This window comes from Anopheles funestus, chromosome 3RL (assembly GCF_943734845.2).
Source record: "Anopheles funestus chromosome 3RL, idAnoFuneDA-416_04, whole genome shotgun sequence".
Classification (NCBI taxonomy): Eukaryota; Metazoa; Arthropoda; class Insecta; order Diptera; family Culicidae; genus Anopheles; species Anopheles funestus.
The window spans coordinates 40,859,842-40,880,414 of record NC_064599.1 but is presented as its reverse complement, the minus strand read 5'-3'; the positions used below and the strand labels follow the sequence as shown (position 1 = coordinate 40,880,414).

Here is a 20,573-nt window from a genome sequence, read left to right as displayed (position 1 = left end):
ATTGCTGTAATTAACAACGGATCTTTTAAAATATCACAAAACTTGAATTGTTTCAGGCTGTACTTTGACGTTTACGAAATATTTCAACCAGTTGTCACATTCGGCACATGAACTGTGGCAGTCATCGATTTGTAAACACGACACGGGTGAAACAAGTTCGGTTACGGATAATCATCGAAGCATGATTACTTTAGCAATTTTTAAACCACACTGCCTCAAAAATCCTATCGCTTATGAAACAATACAGCAGATGCTGACCGCTAGCGGATTGAAGATAATTGCAAGGAAACGGATTAGTCTTTCTCGGCCAGAAGCTGAAAAGTTTTATGAAGAACATAAGAACAAATTCTTCTTTCGCCGGCTTGTATCACTAATGACCAGGTTTGTAGCAATAACAACAATTTCATTGAACCAAAAACTTACCTTCGCGTACGTATGCTTTCAGTGGGCCCTCGGAAGTCGTGTTACTTTCCGGAAATGATGCAATTCAGCAGTGGCGCAATTTGATGGGTCCTACGAAGGTTCTAAAGTCGGTATATTTACAACCAGAATGTATCCGCAGCCGCTTCGGTCTGTCGGATACAAGAAACGCTACTCATGGCTCGGGTATTTCAACATAAGTTGTCTATTACGAACACATTTGTACTTACTACATTTATCATGTTTCAGATTCCGAACAATCAGTAATCGCAGAGAAAAGCTTCTTCTTCGGTGACCGCAGCGACTAGAAATTCTTCGGCTTGGAAGTCGGCAATGGAAATAAACCAACCAACATCCAACCTCGGATGTTACCCAATAGTTGTGTACAAACAAAACAGGCAATAAACTACAGCATTTCCATAACAAGGAAAATAGAAAGAGCTAGCCAAAGATTTTAGATGATATAGTGGAAATAGATATTAGAACGACTCATTTGCTAACAGAAATACATACACACATTGACTGTGTCTGAATTTAATGTACCTGAAATATCTACCACCTGCATTTTCTTTTGTATAAATTTCACATCTGTGCCGGATGATCTCAGCAAGCATCACTCGTGTGACTTTAAGCCATTCTACTATGAGTTATATACACAACAGCAACGTCACCGCAGAATGACAAACATAAATCCATCCGAGTTTGTTGCGTACGCTTTGCAAAATATATTCCGCGAAATAACTTCGCACCGTATCGCAAACGGCTTTTCTTTTATCTTTGATATCAAACAGATACTGGAAGCAAAACCATAATCAATTAGCACTTTGAACCCAAGAGCTGAATCTTGCAAGATGTCCAGTAATAATGAACAGGTGAAACAATTCGCACAGATTACCGGTGCGTCAGAGGAAAGAGCAAAATTTTTCGTCGATGCGGCCAACGGTGAATTGCAGGTAATGTAACGCACGGTGCATATTGTGCTGTCGAGCAAACTGTTTAATAATCTATTTTACGTTGGTCTTTCAATTGGTTTAGGTTGCGCTGAGCAACTTTTACGAAGGCGAAAACGATGATGCTGACATTTCGGACGAAGAAAATCCGCCCGCGGAACCATCGATTCAGTTTGCTCGTGCAGAAAAAACAAAGGGAAAGAAAGCTCCTAAGCCACAGTCAAAGTAAGCCATACCATTTTCACTCTATGAAAGGTACTGAACAATGTTTATTCATCTTTCGTTGTAGCATTGCAACCCTGCATACACTTCATTCGTCTTCTTCGGAAGATGAAGAAGAGCAGGGCCAAGCATTCTATGCAGGAGGATCGGAACGTTCCGGCCAGCAGGTGCTAGGTCCGCCGAGAAAGAATCCTATCAAAGATTACGTCTCGGAGATTTTCCGTTCCGCCCAGCAGGGTAACCTGGAGACGTTTGATCCGTCGGATGAAAGTGGTGGTTCCAGCTGGTCGCTTTATGCCGGTACCGGATACCGTCTCGGGCAAACGGAAGACGATCATCAGGAAGTTGCGCCACGTGGATCACGAACAGCAGCCAGTGCGCAAAATTTGGAGATAGTGACGCTTACCCTTTGGCGCCAAGGATTTGTGATCAACGACGGTGAGCTGCGCTTGTACGAAGATCCGGCAAACCGGGAATTTTTCGAATCCATCACCAGGGGAGAAATCCCAGAGGAACTCCGTTCGAAGGGACAAACGATGTTCCGCGTTGACCTAAAGGATAACCGTCACGAGGATTACGTGAAGCGTAGCAAACCATTTAAAGCGTTTGGTGGATCCGGTCAAACACTCGGTAGTCCAGTCCCACCTATGGGAACGGCCAGCAGTAGCAGCAGCAACGCTAACACCACTAGCTCCAGCAGTGCAAGCGGTAGCAACGAAGATAACGAAAAGCGTGCATCAGACGAACTTGCCCTGGACAGCAGCCAACCTACGACGATGCTTCAGATTCGCTTGGCCGATGGAAGCCGACTGTCTGCCCGGTTCAACCAAACCCACACAGTCGAACACGTGCGCCGTTATATTGTGAACGCGCGGCCACAGTATGGGGCCCAGAATTTTGCCCTCATGACAACGTTTCCTAGCAAGGAGCTGAGCGATGGTGCGCAATCGCTGAAGGAAGCCGGATTGCTGAATGCGGCAATAATGCAGCGATTGAACTAGTTTGGGAGAAGAATGTTTGGAACAGCAGATAATAAGCTTCATGGAGAATTTTCCGCAGCAGTCGCACTGGGGTGCGTAACCGTCTGCCCCCTCAACACTAATATTAGTATCAGGTCCATTCAGGTGGAACAGAAAAGCTTAGATTTATTAATTTGATCCAACAATGAATTCCCATTTTCCCTACACGACCAAACATCGTGAACGTGATAGATTAATCGTGTTGCCATTGGCGACGACGTTGCTGATCTTCATTGTTTCCCACATAAAAAGATGCATGATGACGAATGCACAGCAGACCGATTCCCTGATGTTTGAGAAACAATTGTGATAAATCTGATGGAAATTTGTATCGTTGCAGCTTGTGGAAATATACGACTATAAACGGTGTGAACGGGAAGATAGTTCCTTTACAAACGCTTTTGTGTGTATTTGTTTATTATAAAGTGACGCAACACTGGATATTTTCCGCTTAACTCAATGTAATTCGAGAACGTGTACGTGTTTGTTCAAGACGCGTGTTTATGTCATCTTTCAATCTGTGTTCCAGACCTTCTGACTCAATCCAGCGCAACGAAGGGTGACCTTTTAATTGCTGATTGTTGGTGTGTTAGTTTATCTTACTTTATTTAAGAGCAAAAGAGAAACATTATCGATCGATACACTTTCTGGATTTTTGACTAGCAGCTTTACAAAGGGACGTATCAATGGTATCTTTTCGTTTTTTGTACTGCCCGTAACGCATAGCAACGATTGCCCTTTCCTTTTCGATCAATCAGTGTTTTCTTGATTGGACTTTTGCAAACATTAATCTTAAAGGTGAAAAATCAAAATCACACTCCAATAAACCCTCGCAACTCATAGTGATAAGCTGCAGAATTATCTTCTTTTCGCGTAGAGCACACTACACCAGCTGTGCCTAGTTGCCAGATTGGTATTCTTAAAATGCCGTTGGCATCAAACCCATTGCTTCGAGAAATTGTCCCATCGGTGACTGTTTCACGCCAACGATTTCCACTGCATTGGTGATTTTGTTCTTAATATTTCTCAGCCGCAACGATGCATGCACGAAAGTTACTAAAATGAAACGTAAAATACATTATTAACCGATATGCACTGGACGGCGAATGATGTTACTTACGTGAGAATGGAAGCAGTATGGCGAATGCTACAATCAGCACGGAATCAAACAGGTACAGTACCAAGTAGCTGCCAGCAATGGTTCCACCTAGTACGGCCCATTTGTTCGGCTGCTGGTTAGGGTCGGCTCCAACCGACCGCCGTGCATCCTGGGCGAAGAATCGGACAAACACGTACACCAGAGCCACAATGACCGTTAATCCAAGGAGAACCTTCATAGGATGGATCACACCAACGAGCAGAAATACGGCGGCACTCATCAGGAAATAGTTGGTTTGGTAGTAGAGCAAATTGTTCACCACCCGTTTACCCCACTTTTCCCAATCCTGGAAGTTGGGAAGCTGAAAGCGGGCCGATTCCAGCAGGAAATCGCTTAGCGAACGAAGCGGTGCCAGATGCAGATTGTCCAGCGAGCCCGATCCTTGCGCGGTGGTGGTCATCTTGGGGTATGGTACGCGTTCTCGCTTTTTTCAACAAACGGTAACAAGCGCACGGTAAAGAAGAACAATTAAAAACGGGTCACAAAATCCAAAGACGAAAAATGCAGCCGCAAAGTGGAAGCTAAAAATATCACACCTAACTCTGGCAGAAAACGTATGACGATTCACTTACCAATCAAAAACGGTGTTCTTCTTTCGTTTATTATTGTACGCACCGAGAAAAGCCCACTTGCACAATGTTTGCGTGAGTTGGTCGTTTAGAATAATTTGACAGAATGATATCATTCTTGTTTTGCACCGCACGCTACACTGCATCAGCATGGATTGTGTACGGGTGCACATTTTCAGTGCCACGATTGGTGTGCACTCCATTGAGCATAGGAACCATAGATAAGCATTTTTTAATGATTAAACACATTAACATTTTTGGCGCATTTTTTCAGCAAGTTCACTCATTGCAGAGGAATAAATTAAACTCCGTTATTGCGTTGATTCATATGCTGTTGGTTTGTACCACTGTATTACCGTTAGTTGTCAAACCCCGAAATAGACGCAGATTCCACAGAAGAGAAAAATCAAAACAAAAATAACAATTTTCCAGCATAAACGTACCGTGCATTGGCCGCGCGTGGTGCACCGTTCAATTTGTCGCACCACTTCTCAACCCTGCCCAGCACCGATGGGTGTTTTGTGGTGTTAAAATAACGAAGGCTCCATTGTGTTGATCCGATCGGTGAACATTGCCCGGCAACGTGTGTGGCTTTCGCTATTCAGCAAGCGTAGCAACCATCGTGAGGAAGCGCCGTAGCAACGACGTGCCAAAATCGAAAACCTCGTGGCAGACGGTGTTCTGCTGCTACGCACCATCACCTTTCGCGCTTTACCGCAATGCGTAAGTACCAGCAGCTGGCCCTGGTGCTGCTGTCTGTAACGTGCGTCGTGATTTTGTTGGTGTACAAAAGCGAAAATAACCGACTAAAATATGTGCTGGAAGTGGTCAACATTTTCGGCCGCAACGATGCGGCAAGCTTAATACGCATCGATAACAGTAGCCGGTTGCATAGTTCACCGTACGATTTCGACAGTCCGCTACCGGCCTGGCAGCGGCTTGGCGATGGTTTCTACGTGTATTCCTCGTTCTGGCAGAAAAACGAACTTGCAGCGGGTGGAACGGTCATCAGTATAGCGGTCGGGCTAGAGCATGCCGCAGTCAATTTCAAATGTCAAATACAGCACGGCACGGGTGATGTCGCTACCGGGAAGCTCCATTTCGTACGTTTGGTACATCCGACCGGTTCGGTCAAAGCACCCAATGGTGAAGTTTTTGTTGTGTACAAGCTGCTCTGCAAGGTAGCCAGAGATTTCGGACAACCAACGGAGATCATATTTACTGACACAACCCAATCCAGCAAACGCTATGTACCGCTTCGGGTGCTGGAGAGCCGATCCGTTCAGCAAAGGATGACCATGACGGCGTGTGTCGATATGAGCGATTATTTGGAACTGGAGGAAGAGTTCCGAATGCCTGCCTCTGTGCTACAGTACTTCCTACACCACCAAATTGTAGGCGTGGAAGATTTTATCGTGTACAACAGTAATGCGTTAAACGGAGTAACCACATCACTGCTCTACAGCCACGGCATTAAAATCAATCTGTTGCCGTACAATTTCCCCTTCGATTTGGCCGACAAGCAGCAAAACCGGTTGCTCATCGAAATGGATTGTCTGATGCGCAACTACAACGCGGCCAAGCTTACCTTCGTCGGTGCCATCAACGAGTATATGTACCCGAGTTCCCGGCTACGGGTGAACAACAAATTCCTCAAGTACGCTTGGAAAGTGTCCAGCGACGTGTCCCGGTTTGCCATCGCCAGCCGGTCGGTGTGTATCGATAAGCGAAAGAAAATATTTTCCGACAACTTGCTGTACGACGTGGACGCCCATCTTAACGCACCGAACGAGCGTCCGTTCTATGTGTACAAACCACAGGACTACAATCGCACAGCCGGAACGCCGGATTTTGTAAAAACGCTTGATGTCGATCGATCCATGATCTTTGTCCACCGGTACGGGGGGAAATGTAGTAGCAAAACGAATCTACACGACTGGACCAGCAGCCTGCAGCCCGACTTTCTACAGTACTTGACGGATGTGGGCCGTGAGCTCAACAAACTTATCTTTCGATAAGCTAGCTCATCTCCGGGAATGGGTTGATTTGGTGTAACTGTGGTAATGACGAGAAGTAAAGGAAGTATCGATGAGGATAAAAAGGCCGTGGTGATATATTTGTACCTTACTCTACAGGCCACAGTACACCAAAAAAGGGAAGCGTACGTACAGCTACTTGTTAAGACAATTCGCTCAAAACGGTACGAATTAGTGCGAGTACAGAAACATACACGAAACCCCCCGAAAAATTATTAGCTGGCGGGTTATACATTATCCGATGGTTTCTTTCCATTTTTTTTTCATTTTTATACCAGAGTTTTGTTAGAAAGTTCCTTTGCGTAACCTATAACATTATCCCTACCTAACAAGGAATAATAATAACAACCAAGGCCGCTAAATACCGGACGAATCATTGATCTGTATTTGTTCGTACATTCATTACGTGATATCTACAGAAGAGTATCTCAATTTCGACTCGATTATATATGGTCCTAGCTAGTGCTGCTAGAGATCATTTCCTTCGCCATTCATCAGAAGTGAGGGGATATCAAAGCTGGAAGCAGCCTATAAAGTGAATGATAGATCTCGGTAGGCAAATGATAGCTTGTAAGTAATTTGTAGAAACACAACACTATTAGCAACATCCGTCACGCGAAAATGCGTGTTCAGAAATGGTACAGTTTTTATCGACACTAAAGAAGAACAATAATTATTCAATCAAAAATCAACTTCTCCTTCTCTTTAAAGTAAACAAAACCAAACGTGTTTGATCTTATCTCACTAGAAGATTGAACAAAATTAGAACGATATAAAGTTATTACATTTTTTCAAATAAAAGTTCCGCGAAAATCTATGAGAATCATAACAGCATCGAAAATCATGTTTTATCCACAATGATGATTGATCGTTAATAGTTCATACGCTTAAGTATGATTAACTAGATAACATTAAAATGCATTAAATTAAATCATGTTTCATCAAACTCTGTGGGTATGTGTTTTGCTCATGTTTGTTTGTTCGATTTTGCTAACCGTAACGACAATTTACAGCTCATTCAAGGGTTATGGGAAAATGAAGCAAGCTGACAAGTTGGCTGGCAACCCGGCCATAACACAATATGTCAGCTAGCATTTCGTCGAGCATTCTGGCAGGGGCGAAAAGTGACAAAAAATGGCCGATCCAAATCAAAACATCATTTGCGCTCCGGACGATTGTGCGATAAAAATTAGCAAATGGAAAGTGCGCGAGGGATTTCCGGTGACCAGTGGCAGCATTATATTGTTCTACGAGCAGCTAGATGGAAGCGATAAGGAAGTAAAGCGGTTAAAGGCCACACAGAGTGGCGTTGTAAAGAAGCGCCTAGCACGAGAAGGCGCAACCGTGGCGAAAGGGTAAGCGTACCATCCGTCGATTATGCGGATCGATGAAATCGATGAACCGTTGCTACACGCTGTGTGTTTGTGGTGTGGTAGCTGGTGGTCGATTTGGCTTGCCGAGTGATGTTTGATCGAATGTTATTGTTGATTTTTGATTGCATGGTCGATTTTTTTTTTGCAGAAAGCCGGTACTCGAACTCGGACAATGTAGCCATATGACGGTTATAAAGGACATGTGCGCTGATTGTGGTGCGGATCTGCGTCAGGATGAACCGAGCAGCTGCTCGAAGGCTTCCGTTCCGATGATCCATTCGGTGCCGGAGTTGAAAGTGACGGAAACGCTCGCCAAAAAGCTTGGACAAGCCGACACGGAAAGGTTGCTGAGTGATCGAAAGTTAGTGTTGCTGGTGGATCTTGACCAAACGCTCATTCACACCACGAACGATAATGTGCCAAACAACTTGAAGGTAAGATGGCCGTATTCCTTGTTTGTGGTTTAGTAGTGAAAAAAGCTTCCGCTCTATTTTAGGATGTGTACCATTTTCAACTGTACGGCCCAAATTCGCCCTGGTACCACACGAGACTTCGTCCAGGTGCGCTAGAGTTTCTGGCAAAAATGCACCCGTACTACGAGCTGCACATATGTACCTTTGGAGCGCGCAATTACGCTCACATGATCGCACAATTTCTCGATAAGGATGGAAACTTTTTCTCCCATCGCATTCTCTCCCGAGACGAATGTTTTAATGCGACCAGCAAAACGGATAACTTGAAAGCGCTGTTTCCATGCGGCGACTCGATGGTGTGCATCATTGATGATCGAGAAGATGTATGGAACATGGCATCCAACTTGATACAGGTTAAACCGTACCATTTCTTTCAACACACCGGTGACATCAATGCTCCGCCCGGCATGTCGAAGAACGAGCTCGATGGCAAGGGTGTAGACTTCAAGGAGCTCATGAACCAGTCGTTAAAAGAGAAAAAAGCTAAAGATGCCGCTACTGAAGATCGTCCACCAACGCCGAAAATACAAACGCAAGAAGGTGGAAAGCAACCGTGTGAGAAAAGCATGCCCGAGCATGCGCTGGACGATAAGGTAGAAGACGAGCCGACCACGGTGGAGACGGCAAGCCAAGATGAAAAGAGCAAAGAAGATGAAATGCGTCCAGAGGCTGAGAAAGTGGAAACTTCTGTTACTATTAGCAAGGAGCTGAAGGAGGAGGACATAACAGAAAACAAACTTATTGTAAATGAAGCAAAGGAAGAGCTGCTTTTAGAAAAGGAAGTCGAGAAAGAAGCTGAAGTGCGACCTGCACAGTTGGAGAAACAAAAAGAACTTCAGGCAAAGGATGAAGTAAAAGATACTGCAACCGAAACCGATAAGCAAGAGGAACCGCCAGGCGACAACGAGAGCTTAGCGGAAAGTTTTGCCAAAGAAGAGGAGAAATCTGCCACAAATTCCAAGCAAGAGAAAGATTTAATCGAAGTGGAAGATCCGGACGATTATTTGCTCTATCTCGAGCACATTTTGCTGAAGATCCATAAAATGTTCTACGAAGAGTACGACAAAACACAAACCATTTCCGATCTAAAGCAGCTGATACCGAGAGTAAAAGCTCGCGTGCTTGTGGGTATGCGGCTTTGTTTCTCCGGTCTCATACCGAACAATGTAAAGCTAGAGCAAAGTAAGGCGTACCTGATAGCACGAAGTTTGGGTGCTGACGTAACGCAGAATCTGGAACCAACCACCACGCATCTGGTTGCAGTTACAATCGGTACCTCGAAAGTAAACAATGCTCGCAAGAACGCACAAATAAAAATCGTCACCCCCGAGTGGCTGTGGTCGTGTGCGGAGCGATGGGAACATGTGGAAGAGCTGTTGTATCCGCTGAAAGCATCAAATCCAGCCAAAATGCGGCAGCCACCTCCACACTGTCACAGTCCAGGTAAGAACCAAGGCCAGGCTACTGGTTAGATTGAAATAGTTCCAACACTAAAGTCTGGTTTTCATTTCATAGAGCACGCTGTTAATTATGGAGCAATGACAAAGTCACGAGAAGAGCCGAAGTTTATGGACACGGTGAATCCATTGTTAAGCTTTTCAAATGACGATCTGGACGCAATGAACAATGATTTCGACGACTTCTTCGAATCGGACGATAGCAGTAGCGATGACGAACCGGTAGACATTGAAAACCCGCCCATGGAAAAGTCACTGCGTAAGAGGAAACGCGTCGAAGAGATTGAAACTAACCGTGGGCGGCACAACATTTTCCGGAAGCGCACTGAAGAAGAAGAAGACGGGCAGAAGGAGGAGGAGAAGAGACGCATCCTGAAGTACGACAATCCCGAACAGAATGACGAAAACAGCCAAACTAATGCATCATCGTCTAATGATGAAGACGAGAGTCCGAGTGCAAAGTTTCGGCGTGGTGAAGATTTACCATCCGACCTGGATATGGGGTCAAACAGCGAAGGAAGCAACGAACCGATAGATGATGTCGACGATGGAGATTGGAATATGATGGGAGCGGCACTGGAAAGAGAATTTCTAGGGTTGGATGATTAACTTAATTCAGGAGCACTAATTGAAGTAAAATGAATACAGATGAATTCGGTAAAGTCTCTACATTGCTGTGGTCATATGTTTTTATCAATTGATTGTTCGGTTCGTACCGTCATGCTCTGGTGTTTATTCGATTGTATCTGGTACATCTGATTATTACACTACTATTACTTTATTTGTAACATAGACGACATATTAATATAGGATAGCGAATTCTTACATACCACATTACACGGCAAATGGTTGATCCTTGCCATCCTCATGGTACTTGATGTACGTTTCGCCATGCGTGAAATCACGTGTACCCTCCAACCGACCACGTGGAGGTGCGTTGGAATAGTCAAATGCATCCTTTGATTTGCCAAATAGCCGATTTGCTTCTTCAATATCCTCGCGATACTTGCCCACGACTACTTTCTTGCCTGTGATGGGGTCGGTAATATCTCCCAGTGGGTAAACGATTTCCTCGATCGAATGTGAAATGAGCCGGGTAAGCTTATCGGGCAATTCCTTTATCAATACGATGTCGCCAGTTTTGCAACGCTTGTCCGGATCGTGAGCAAAGTAAAATTCGTCCTTTTTGAAGTACTGCAAAAGATAAGTAAACAGGTAATAGCATCCATCCGATCTTCCTTATGCAATCCATTTCACGATATGTACCATATTCAGATTAGTATCCAGTTCCATTCGCCGCACGCGTATCTTGGATGCGTTTAACTTAACACACGGCACAACCTGCCCCAAAAGCATAGCCGCACGACTTGCCATGATTTTAAAATGAGTTGAGAATCGTGTGAAAAGAAGGTATCTGTTGAACCGGGTTTATTTATTGTTTTCGTACACTTTTTTCCGAGGTAGCGCACCGGATTGTCAAAATCGCGACGAAGCAACGTGCTACCAAGGTGCATGGTTATCTGTATTTCGTTCATGCTTAGCAGCATTATACTTCCTGCAAAAATAGGTAATACGCTGTAATACATTTTAGTTCAAAAGTAAGATCGATTAAATTAGATCATAAAAATGATGCTAAATTACATTTTAAAATTGAAAAGCAATCTTCCTGGTTCGACACCTTTGGACTGTCAAAATTGACAAAGTTCTCATTTCGTCACGTCACTCGAAATCGGAACTTGATCGAAGTTGGTGGTGTGTGCTGAAAAAAAGCCAATTCGTTCAATTATATTACCTTCCCGTACATTCCCACTTATTCTAAAAGAATAGCCGAATAGCTTTAATGTAAGTACAGCGATGCTATAACGTTGTAAAGCCGATTATTTCGGTGTAATCATCGAATGCTGTCCTGCGAACGAGAGGGCCGCCATTTTGAAGAAAAAGGCGGCGTTACCACTTCATGTGCGGCATTTTTTTCTTGAGCCAGCAGCAACTTGTTCAAACCTGATTAAATTCATGTTAAACCGTAAATGTATTTTTTTGCAGACTTCGCAATGGCTGATGATAGCTTGTTGAACGACTCGAATCTGGCGACACTGGGCAGCAACGATGATGAAGCCGAGCTCCTGATAGAGGTAAGTGTTACCATGTTCCTATATACAGCCATATCATGTTTAACGTTAAGCGGACTAGGCGGCCGCGGGGGCCCCGTGCTCGCAAGTGTATAAAATCAAAACTATTTTCTCAATCCAAGCATTTCGCACGGGAGGTCGTTGGCTTTCCCGTTTAGTGTCTCTCACGTCCGTTTAGGGCCCCCAGAAGTGTAAATACGCTTCTGGTGCTTGAAGCCACAGTCGTAGTTTATATCCTTAATCGCTTTTGTAGATAGAGTAGTGAACAAATGTGTAGGTGTCGATTATGACTTATCTTTATTTGATAAAAATAATCAACAGAATTTCCATCTATGTTACCAGATAGATAAGAAATTACAAGAATTTGATAATGCGCTGAGCTGACAACAAAGCTAAAAAGCACGATAAAGGAACAACTGCCGCTGTTTGCTTTTGGTCGCTGTCTTACTTTGGTTAAATTTTCTATAGTCAATGCGGCCCGGTGTTGTATGTAATAAACGGCGCCGGTTCCAAAAGATCGGACTAATCGGACGATCAAATCCCATCCGTCCCCCGGTAGCAGCAAGGCCTGACTATCCGGCTACATGGTAAAAATAAATATAGTAAGCCAAAAATGGCCGGCATGACCTTGAGAGATTGTTAAGCCAAGAAGAAAAACGGGGGAAGAATCCTGAAATATGCACTTGTTGCAAAATCTTCCATCTTAAGATGTAAGACCTGTAAAAAAATTGTTAGTGTCACATAGAAGTCAAACATGAAAATGTTGTTTATGGCCAGGTTCGCTGGTGCATTCTAAGTCGATTTTTTATATGAATTAAACCAAAGTTGCAATGTGTGCAAAGCTAAGTAAGCTTAAAATGTATTTCTATTTTCCTCTTAGGATGACTATCTAAAGGGTTCGGAAATGCAAATTGATCCGGAACTGGAAGCGATCAAGGCACGAGTGAAGGAGATGGAGGAAGAAGCGGAAAAGTTAAAGCAGTTACAATCAGAAGTCACGAAACAGATGACCTTGGGTTCACCCACTGGATCTACGCCGATGCTGACAGCCGAAGAAAAGGCCGAAGTAGACAACCGATCTATTTATGTGGGAAACGTTGACTACGGTGCAACTGCTGAGGAGTTGGAAGCCCATTTCCATGGGTGCGGAGCGATTAACCGAGTGACCATCCTTTGCAACAAAGCCGACGGTCATCCGAAAGGATTTGCATACATTGAGTTCGGGTCGAAAGAATTCGTAGAGACTGCGCTCGCTATGAACGAAACACTGTTCCGAGGTAGACAAATCAAGGTGAACCCAAAACGAACCAATCGTCCGGGAATGTGCCAAACTAATCGGTTTCCCCGAGGAGTCCGAGGTCGTGCGGCCAGAGCTTCGAGAGCTTGTTGCTACGGAGCCCACCGTGGCACCAGAAGGCCTATGTAAGTAGCAAGATACAAAACAATCAATGCTCATTAAGCTAATATGTGCCACTTCTCATTTACTTTGCGATTTTAGCCGAGGGTACCGAGGCCGTGCCAATTACTACGCACCTTATTAATTGGTGATATTTTCTGAATTTAGAAGTATTACCGCACTAGCTATTAGGACCATTAGCTAAACCTAGGGGTAAGTAGAACTGTTACAATATTTCCACACCTGCCTCTCTTATGCACCTATTCGACCCTATTTTTTCCGATAATGTTCAATTTGCATATTTTTTTAAGACGATAAAGTACTAAAACTTTTACTTAACTTGCCTTACTTAACTTGCATTAGTATTCATTAAAATCAATGTGAATAGAATAAATTCAACGTCGACAAAAATTTCATGATCATCTAATTTTCGATTTATATATCTTACGCAACGTTTGCTTGCGTGCATGTAAATTTTGATTTTTTTAAATCGTAGATGAGCTTCATATTATATTTTAACACACTTATTTATGAATTATTTATCTTATTCTTTCGTTCCGTAGTTGTTTGTTCACTTAACTACTAGTCCTAAAGCAAGTTTGGTTGTATTAGTTAGTTGGATGTGATTATTGGTAAAGTTTACTTTCGCACATCCGTAGTACCCCATCAATGTGGCCAGTATGCATTTGAATACTCCTCAAACATAGGGTTTTTGAAAACCATCTTCCTCCCCTGATTTTTCTATTGAGTAGTGTTGCTTTCTTGTTTTTTAGATAAACATTGCCCTTTTTATCTAACTTTTACAGATAATAAAATATATATGATATTTTTCAAAAAACATTATTTGTCTTCATCATAACTCGAAAACAGCGCTTGCATTGCAGCCTTAACGGCCGCCCCTTGTCACATGCGCAAAAGATGCAAACATATTCAATACACCCACGATCGCAGAAATAATGTTTTTTGAAACTCATTGGAGCAGACTACGTATGGTGTGGAAAAAAAAGTTTAAGCTAAAAAAGATGAGCAGAATTACAAAAAAACACTTGTACACAAACACCATGGCTAAAATTACAAGGACAAAAAGAGGAACTCCGCATAAAAAAAGAAAAAACAACAAAAATGATTGGAGGAAAAAACAAGTCCTTTTCAAAAGATGAATTAAAAATATATGCTACAGAGACACCATCATCGGGAAAAAACGATAATTAAAAAAGGACAATTGTCCCAATAAAAAGATGCTTACGAAAAGAAAAGGCGCAATGAAGAAAAGGAAGAAAAAAAATCCTAAAACAAAACGTAAAAATGATATACACAACCCTGGAATACAGCCGAAAAGATACAAAGAAGAGCAATATATGCAAGATGAAACAACAGAGGCGCCCAGAAATAATGAACTGAATAAGATGAACTAAAAGGAAAAATAAAGAGAATGAATAAATATGATGTAGTTGGTATTTGTAGTACTGCCGAAAGAAGTGTAGTCGCTCGTTAAGGGATGTCTGTTGGTTATATACTTTTATCGTGTATTTTTATTGGATGTTGTGCCATAAATTAAGGACCTTATAGTTATAACTCATATAATAAACCTAAAATGGTTCGTCGTCATACATATTTTCTGCAACAGATTCTTGTCTCGCTACGGCGCCCGATGTGTTAGATGTAATTGCCGCATTGGCTGCCCCGGTACTGCAATTCGCTACATTAGCGAGGTTTCCGAAAGGGGCATTTGAAGAGGAAGCAGTGTTTAAGCCGTTAGCACCTTGAGCATGGATGGACTGCAAATGCACGTGCTGTTGCGGCTGTCAAGAGGTGGTCTTTTTGTTCTGCTTAATAGCGATCACGTATCGCTGCGCAACGAACAACGGTGGCGAGTATCCGTCTGGGTACGTTGGATCTTCAAACAGCACTTCGTATTCATCATTTGCCGTCTGTGGCAGCTGGTTAATAATAGCCTTATAAAAGCATGTAGTTTGCGGGTAGAGTGCCATCACGGTGGTACCCTTTGGAAACAAAGCCTGTCCGTCTGTTTCGGGATTAGCACGCATCAATGGCAGCGGAACGATACGACGACGGCTTAACACATGACGATCTTTTTGCTCCTCATCAATATCATCCACTTCGTATTTACTGGTGGATGATACATACTGTACCACTTCGGCCAGAATCCAGTTCTCTTCGCCTTCCTCGCTCTTTACAAGCGCAGCCACCATGTCCCCCGGCTTGGCAATGTAGCTACTATCCGCGGCAATCGACCCGCAAAGATGGGGTATTTTTTCACCTGGTTTGCTGACAAAGAGCGGCAAAGTTTGAGCAGAGATTTGCAGCATTTTCATCAACGCACCTCTTCGGATAGTCTCTTTGTTGCCCGCATTACGTGCCTGTATTCTACGCTCGTTGCGTATGTTTCTTATGTCCTGAATCTTTGATAAAGCTTGCCGGATCAATGTTTCCTCCTGTACTGCATCCTGCAAGCCAACTTTGTATAACGTCTTTAGTTTATGGTTAAGAGCAGGCGACTTGTCTTCGCTTGCCATTTTGGTCAAACGTATCACGTTGTTGATGTTCGTTTCATTGCGCTTTCGTTCCGTTTCTATTTCGCAGACGAGGGATTTCAGGGACTTCAGCCGTTCCTGCAAATGTTTCAACAAGGTTCAATGAAAGCGATGAAAGCGATTCTACAAGAAGCTAATCATACCTGCACTTGTAACATTGCCTGTTCTGCTGTTAATGGCATGGTTGAGCCGGTTTATTTTACAAATACGTTCTGATTTGTGAACGGGCCTGTTTACGCTTTTATCGAACACTCCTAGATTAGCTCTGATTGGGCTTTAAGTCGAATAGGCAGCTGCTTTCAATACCTACCGAAATACATTCAGTTAAAAGGTGCAACGTTGAAGAAACAAACGGTGATTAAATTTTATAGCGAAACATTAATTGAAACACGAAATAATCTTTGCTCTCGCTATTTGTTTACTGCATTAATTCACTTTTGGTATACCAATTGCAATGGAACTGTTCGAAAATATGACAGCATCAGCTAAAGGTACGTAGACACACACCATATAACACTCTCGATGTATTACTGCAAAACGATAATGCGAAAAGGGGTTGCATTACAACTTGAGCCAATGAAGGATTAACTCTTAATTACAATAGATAACATTTTTTTTTTTGTAAAAATCATCACATTGCTAGAGCATTGCGATTGCATTGAGATTTCTTGCTGTCCATGACGTTGTGTGTCAGCCGTGCTTGATAATCGTTCTTGTGGTGACAGCGTATTTACATTTGTAGTCGCAGACGGCTTCAATCGAGACGCACTTTTCTCGAGCTCAGTTTCTTCGTGCGGGTAATTAAAGATCAAATTGTTTTAGGCTGTGCGCCTTCGCACCTATGTTTGCAATCTAGTTGGGCCAAATAATTGCATGTAGTGTGGTAAAATGAGCATTTCCGATTGGTACAGATCTTGTGAAGCGCGTGATATATTTCCTTATGGGGGGTGACGTAGAACTTTACGCACACACACACACATACACATGAGTGAAACTGAACCCGCGCGCTATAGTGGCATCGGTTTGGCGACATTTTCGGTATTGCGCGCACGCAATGCAGTTGCTTAATGTGAAATTTTCGCGATCGTGTCGTTAACGGAGCAATTAGTGCAGGGTAAATGGAGTTTAGGAAGCAAGGTAGTTAACGGTTATAGACCAGATACAATGAGGCTTGAATGAGAGACACTTGATGGGAGTTTTGTGAATGAATGATTTTTGTACTTGTCGGGTTAGTTTTTTTTTGTATGCGTAAGTGGTATCAAGAATGATCACAAAGCAGAGACTGAGTGGTAATACTTCTTTTGGTGATATTGCTACAGTAAGTATTTTTCATATCGCTGCCAATTTACAGATATCATTTTGATTTTTTGCATCATTTATATTGTTCTAGCCGATAAGCGGGTGTGACAGTAGTAATACCGGCGAACCGTCCTGCGAAGGTATGAACCGAGACAATCAAGGCAGCAATGACCAGCAATCGAATGATTGTGGCACATATCGACAAGGATCCGACCAGAAGAAACGTTTGACTGGTTCGCTACTTTCCGACGATAGCTGTAATGCAGTAGACAATATGCTTGGTGCAGATGACGTACGACCGCAAAAGAAGTGTGGGGAACCGGACCAAAATGCTGACCTTTCGTTTAATGGTAAAATAAACAGTTTGACTAATGGAAGTCAAACTCATACGACACGTGCATTGACAAACGCAATCGATGGCTCCAGTACGAATGTTCCGCATGTGGCCGACGCTGTTCGCAAGAGTGATTTACTGACCCGGGAGGAAAAGTTCAACGAATCATTTGAACTGTTGACGAAGGAGAATAATTCTTTTAATCATTACAATAACGAAAAGTCGCCCGATTTGTTCGCGGACGTTGATGATGATGATGAAAACGAGGGGAATGGCGTTGGTAGAAGAAATGGCGATGAACAGGATAAAGAAAATTTCGATTATTTGCATCGTTCATACCAACGTGCTAGTGGGGTCGGAGCAAAGGAAGTAGACTGTGGGGATGAAAGCAGCACGGATCGGATTGACCGTATTCTGCTAAAACGAATGCAAATGTCGCTAGCAGGCATACCTCCACCGCCGGCCCTTACCTACTCAGATATCGATGTTGGTACCATGCTTACCATATATAGCAGCAATGTGGAATCTTGGCTAATGAACAACGGGCTGCACAAAAGCGACAGTGCTGTTGACGGTGCGGCTAATAGCAAACAGCAGCAATGTCTCACTAAACCAACACACACGATTGAAGAACTGGCTAGCGTAAAATGGCCTGAACTAAAGAAACATCGGGCACACGGACTGCACTACAACCGTTCAAGGGTGTCGGAGACATTTGAGCTGCTAGGCTTAAAGTACATTGAACGGTACATAAGCGCAGAAACTAGTTCCTCGTTCAATATGACTATTCTGCAATCGAGTGCTAAAAAACGAAACCAGCGATTAAAGTAAGTTAGCGAGTTCGTTGTAGAATTTTCTTTATCATAATTTGCTTGAACAAAGGACAAGACTTACTTTACGTTTTTTTTTCTCTCCAGAATGTTAAATCAATCACCGGGAAGACGATTAAGCCATCTAGCCAGACGAAGGGCTACGTTTTCCTCCGAAAGCCTACTTAATACTAGCGGCAGCAAGAGTGGTAGTATAGTAAGTGCCGGAAAGGCTGCTATCAGTGCGGGTGTGCTAAGAAGATTGAATCCGCACCGTGTGTGCAATAATAGACAAGTGCTACTAGATCCCAAGTAAGTTATCATTTTCCTTTTTTATCACAAAAAAAGGTGTTGAGAGAAATATTCACCAATGCCAAATCATTGTGCATTTATCGTTTATACGCTCTGTTCTTTTAGAAAATCAGACAACAGAAGAAAGAATAAAATTAAAACACCCAAACGTCGAACGCCGGGTGGCAAGAAATCCCCGCGCCGTCGTACGCCGGGTTCATCAGCTAAAAAATTGTCTTTGCTTCGTACTAGTGCCGGCGGTAAATCCTCCTCCAACCAGGTACATGTTCCCGCAACACGCGAATCATCCAAACGGGCTTTGTTTTTAAGCCCACAAAATAGTGGTCCATCGCATCTGGAACGTAACGATGATCATCCTACACTCGGTAGCAATAGCAAACAAACGGAACGATCAATATTTTCCGAAGCTCGAATGTTAAAATCGAAGCGATCGTTATTTTCCCAACCACGCGGGACAACAACGGAGAGTAACGGTGAAACCACATCTACCTCAAATGTGTGTAGTGTTGCGTCCAGCGCGAATGCCAGCACGATGTCAACTAAGCGAAGACGCTCTTCAATTACCGACGACAATGGTGAAGGAAATGCGTGCGGCGAACGGGCGGAGAAAATTCGTCGCACGGAATCTTCCGGCTTAACTGAAGAAGATTTGACGCCACGCTCACTAAAGTTTGCTCGTAGCAAAAGTTTCTGCGTGGGGTTGCAAAGCATGACTCTTCCTTCAGCGGGATCGTCTGACTGTACAACAGGCGTTGGAGGAAAATCCTTGATCCGTGCGAATTCGGAAATTTCCTCTGCAGATGGGCCGCGGCCTTTGCTTATGCTGACGGAAAACCACAAAAAGGTAAGAGAACTAGAAATTATTGTCAGCCTCGTGCAATATTCTTCGGTGGTTAATATATCTTGCTTGACTGTTATTGCAGAAACTACTATGGGCCGTTTCGCAAGCACTGCAAAGCAAGCAAATTACGGCAAAACACGAACTGTTTAAGCAACATGCGTCCAACTTGGTGCGTGTAGTGAAAAGACTGTTTTTAGAATTTAACGATCAAACCATCAGCAGTACGAGCGAAAAGCTGCTTAAGTAAGTATTCCGATTTAAACTCCCAAACAAGAATAGATAGAATTGGTTTTTGGTGGGTATTTATTAATGTGAAACTTTTTATCTTTCGCTTTGTTCGAATAGGTTAGCAAACAAGCATGTGTACGAGGTGATACAGGGTAAAAGTGTGGACGATATTTATTTCCGAGAGAAGACGCGCATCATGAATGCACGCAACATGCCGAAACTGCAGGGTTACATCGCGCCCGAGGAATACGAACTGCGCAAGCTGAACCGGACTACTAGCATAACCTCCTTCGATGGGTCGTCCCCATTCGATTGTTCGTTGAGCGCTAGCCAAAGCTGTCTCAGTCAGAGTTCCATGCTTTCGCAGGGTAGCTCCTTTGCTGGTTTATCACAACTATCGCAGACGAACAGTATCGTACGCACGGTCCATATGATGAAGCCTGCCTCATCGACTGGTAGCGTAAACATGGCGGGCCTAAGCACCACTACTACCGCATTGCGCGAAAACGTCGACAGTGAGTTGCGCCAACGTTCGATAAAAAAGCAGCTGCTCTTCTCGGGTAAAGACCAGAAAAACATAAGTCCTTTCCGTTCGGAAAAGAATTTGACTCTACTAGGGAGTAACGCCAACAAACTGCTGGTCGGTGGTTCGTTCAATTCGAGTATCATGAAAGCTAAGCGACAAATTTCTTTCGAATAGCATTTAAGTTGGTTCAATGTGTGAGAAAAATATTGCGTTAGAAAATGTATCATTTTGCTCACCCCTTAGGGATGTCATAGTGGCTTATAAAATACGTCTTACAATTTAGTGATTTGTGGTAGTTTTGTGTGATGGTTTAGCAACTATGAAAGACAATTACAAGAAGTAATTTATGGTCATTTAACTAGTAATTCTATTCAGGGTTCCGTGGGATGTAAAGTCGAAGTGTAAAAAAAACGTTTTAATAGCAATAAATTTTTAAAAACAAAGATCCATACGAGTTCTCGCGGTC

The 20,573-nt window shown here is 43.2% G+C and overlaps 9 protein-coding genes across 10 annotated transcripts; 6 read left to right on the top strand and 3 right to left on the bottom strand.

Annotated features, from left to right (window-relative positions):
• Nucleotides 1–63: 63 nt before the first annotated feature.
• Nucleotides 64–962, top strand: LOC125768941 (nucleoside diphosphate kinase 6-like). Its single transcript, XM_049437283.1, has 3 exons — nucleotides 64–381; nucleotides 446–606; nucleotides 670–962. Exons 1-3 carry the CDS (start codon nucleotides 182–184, stop codon nucleotides 726–728), a joined length of 420 nt encoding a protein of 139 aa, XP_049293240.1. The 5' UTR covers nucleotides 64–181; the 3' UTR covers nucleotides 729–962.
• Nucleotides 963–1,079: 117 nt separating this feature from the next.
• Nucleotides 1,080–3,007, top strand: LOC125768878 (NSFL1 cofactor p47). The gene is made up of 3 exons (XM_049437138.1): nucleotides 1,080–1,373; nucleotides 1,456–1,595; nucleotides 1,660–3,007. Exons 1-3 carry the CDS (start codon nucleotides 1,272–1,274, stop codon nucleotides 2,591–2,593), a joined length of 1,176 nt encoding a protein of 391 aa, XP_049293095.1. The 5' UTR covers nucleotides 1,080–1,271; the 3' UTR covers nucleotides 2,594–3,007.
• Nucleotides 3,008–3,176: 169 nt separating this feature from the next.
• LOC125768923 (PRA1 family protein 3) lies at nucleotides 3,177–4,467 on the bottom strand. 2 transcript variants are annotated; one of them, XM_049437253.1, is made up of 3 exons: nucleotides 4,343–4,467; nucleotides 3,732–4,194; nucleotides 3,177–3,667 (listed from the first exon to the last, which is right to left on the bottom strand). In XM_049437253.1, the coding sequence occupies exons 2-3, from the start codon at nucleotides 4,168–4,170 to the stop codon at nucleotides 3,531–3,533; spliced, it is 576 nt and encodes a 191-aa protein (XP_049293210.1). In that variant the 5' UTR covers nucleotides 4,171–4,194; nucleotides 4,343–4,467; the 3' UTR covers nucleotides 3,177–3,530. The 2 variants fall into 2 exon arrangements, with proteins under 2 accessions (XP_049293210.1, XP_049293212.1); XM_049437255.1 differs by having other exon boundaries at nucleotides 4,307–4,457.
• A 221-nt stretch (nucleotides 4,468–4,688) lies between these two features.
• On the top strand, nucleotides 4,689–7,204 carry LOC125768871 (uncharacterized). The gene has a single exon (XM_049437125.1). It carries the CDS (start codon nucleotides 5,059–5,061, stop codon nucleotides 6,355–6,357), a length of 1,299 nt encoding a protein of 432 aa, XP_049293082.1. The 5' UTR covers nucleotides 4,689–5,058; the 3' UTR covers nucleotides 6,358–7,204.
• A 161-nt stretch (nucleotides 7,205–7,365) lies between these two features.
• Nucleotides 7,366–10,347, top strand: LOC125768831 (RNA polymerase II subunit A C-terminal domain phosphatase). The gene is made up of 4 exons (XM_049437017.1): nucleotides 7,366–7,730; nucleotides 7,897–8,182; nucleotides 8,245–9,664; nucleotides 9,737–10,347. Exons 1-4 carry the CDS (start codon nucleotides 7,510–7,512, stop codon nucleotides 10,285–10,287), a joined length of 2,478 nt encoding a protein of 825 aa, XP_049292974.1. The 5' UTR covers nucleotides 7,366–7,509; the 3' UTR covers nucleotides 10,288–10,347.
• Nucleotides 10,348–10,379: 32 nt separating this feature from the next.
• Nucleotides 10,380–11,175, bottom strand: LOC125768934 (28S ribosomal protein S17, mitochondrial). The gene is made up of 2 exons (XM_049437276.1): nucleotides 10,945–11,175; nucleotides 10,380–10,872 (listed from the first exon to the last, which is right to left on the bottom strand). Exons 1-2 carry the CDS (start codon nucleotides 11,050–11,052, stop codon nucleotides 10,513–10,515), a joined length of 468 nt encoding a protein of 155 aa, XP_049293233.1. The 5' UTR covers nucleotides 11,053–11,175; the 3' UTR covers nucleotides 10,380–10,512.
• A 208-nt stretch (nucleotides 11,176–11,383) lies between these two features.
• Nucleotides 11,384–14,646, top strand: LOC125768914 (polyadenylate-binding protein 2). The gene is made up of 5 exons (XM_049437235.1): nucleotides 11,384–11,520; nucleotides 11,722–11,810; nucleotides 12,688–13,229; nucleotides 13,306–13,416; nucleotides 14,010–14,646. The coding sequence occupies exons 2-4, from the start codon at nucleotides 11,730–11,732 to the stop codon at nucleotides 13,346–13,348; spliced, it is 666 nt and encodes a 221-aa protein (XP_049293192.1). The 5' UTR covers nucleotides 11,384–11,520; nucleotides 11,722–11,729; the 3' UTR covers nucleotides 13,349–13,416; nucleotides 14,010–14,646.
• A 58-nt stretch (nucleotides 14,647–14,704) lies between these two features.
• Nucleotides 14,705–16,415, bottom strand: LOC125768898 (SAGA-associated factor 29). The gene is made up of 2 exons (XM_049437216.1): nucleotides 15,902–16,415; nucleotides 14,705–15,836 (listed from the first exon to the last, which is right to left on the bottom strand). Exons 1-2 carry the CDS (start codon nucleotides 15,938–15,940, stop codon nucleotides 15,009–15,011), a joined length of 867 nt encoding a protein of 288 aa, XP_049293173.1. The 5' UTR covers nucleotides 15,941–16,415; the 3' UTR covers nucleotides 14,705–15,008.
• A 67-nt stretch (nucleotides 16,416–16,482) lies between these two features.
• LOC125768823 (uncharacterized) lies at nucleotides 16,483–20,550 on the top strand. The gene is made up of 6 exons (XM_049436992.1): nucleotides 16,483–17,076; nucleotides 17,149–18,218; nucleotides 18,309–18,512; nucleotides 18,618–19,356; nucleotides 19,436–19,596; nucleotides 19,699–20,550. The coding sequence occupies exons 1-6, from the start codon at nucleotides 17,023–17,025 to the stop codon at nucleotides 20,279–20,281; spliced, it is 2,811 nt and encodes a 936-aa protein (XP_049292949.1). The 5' UTR covers nucleotides 16,483–17,022; the 3' UTR covers nucleotides 20,282–20,550.
• The last annotated feature ends 23 nt before the right edge of the window (nucleotides 20,551–20,573 follow it).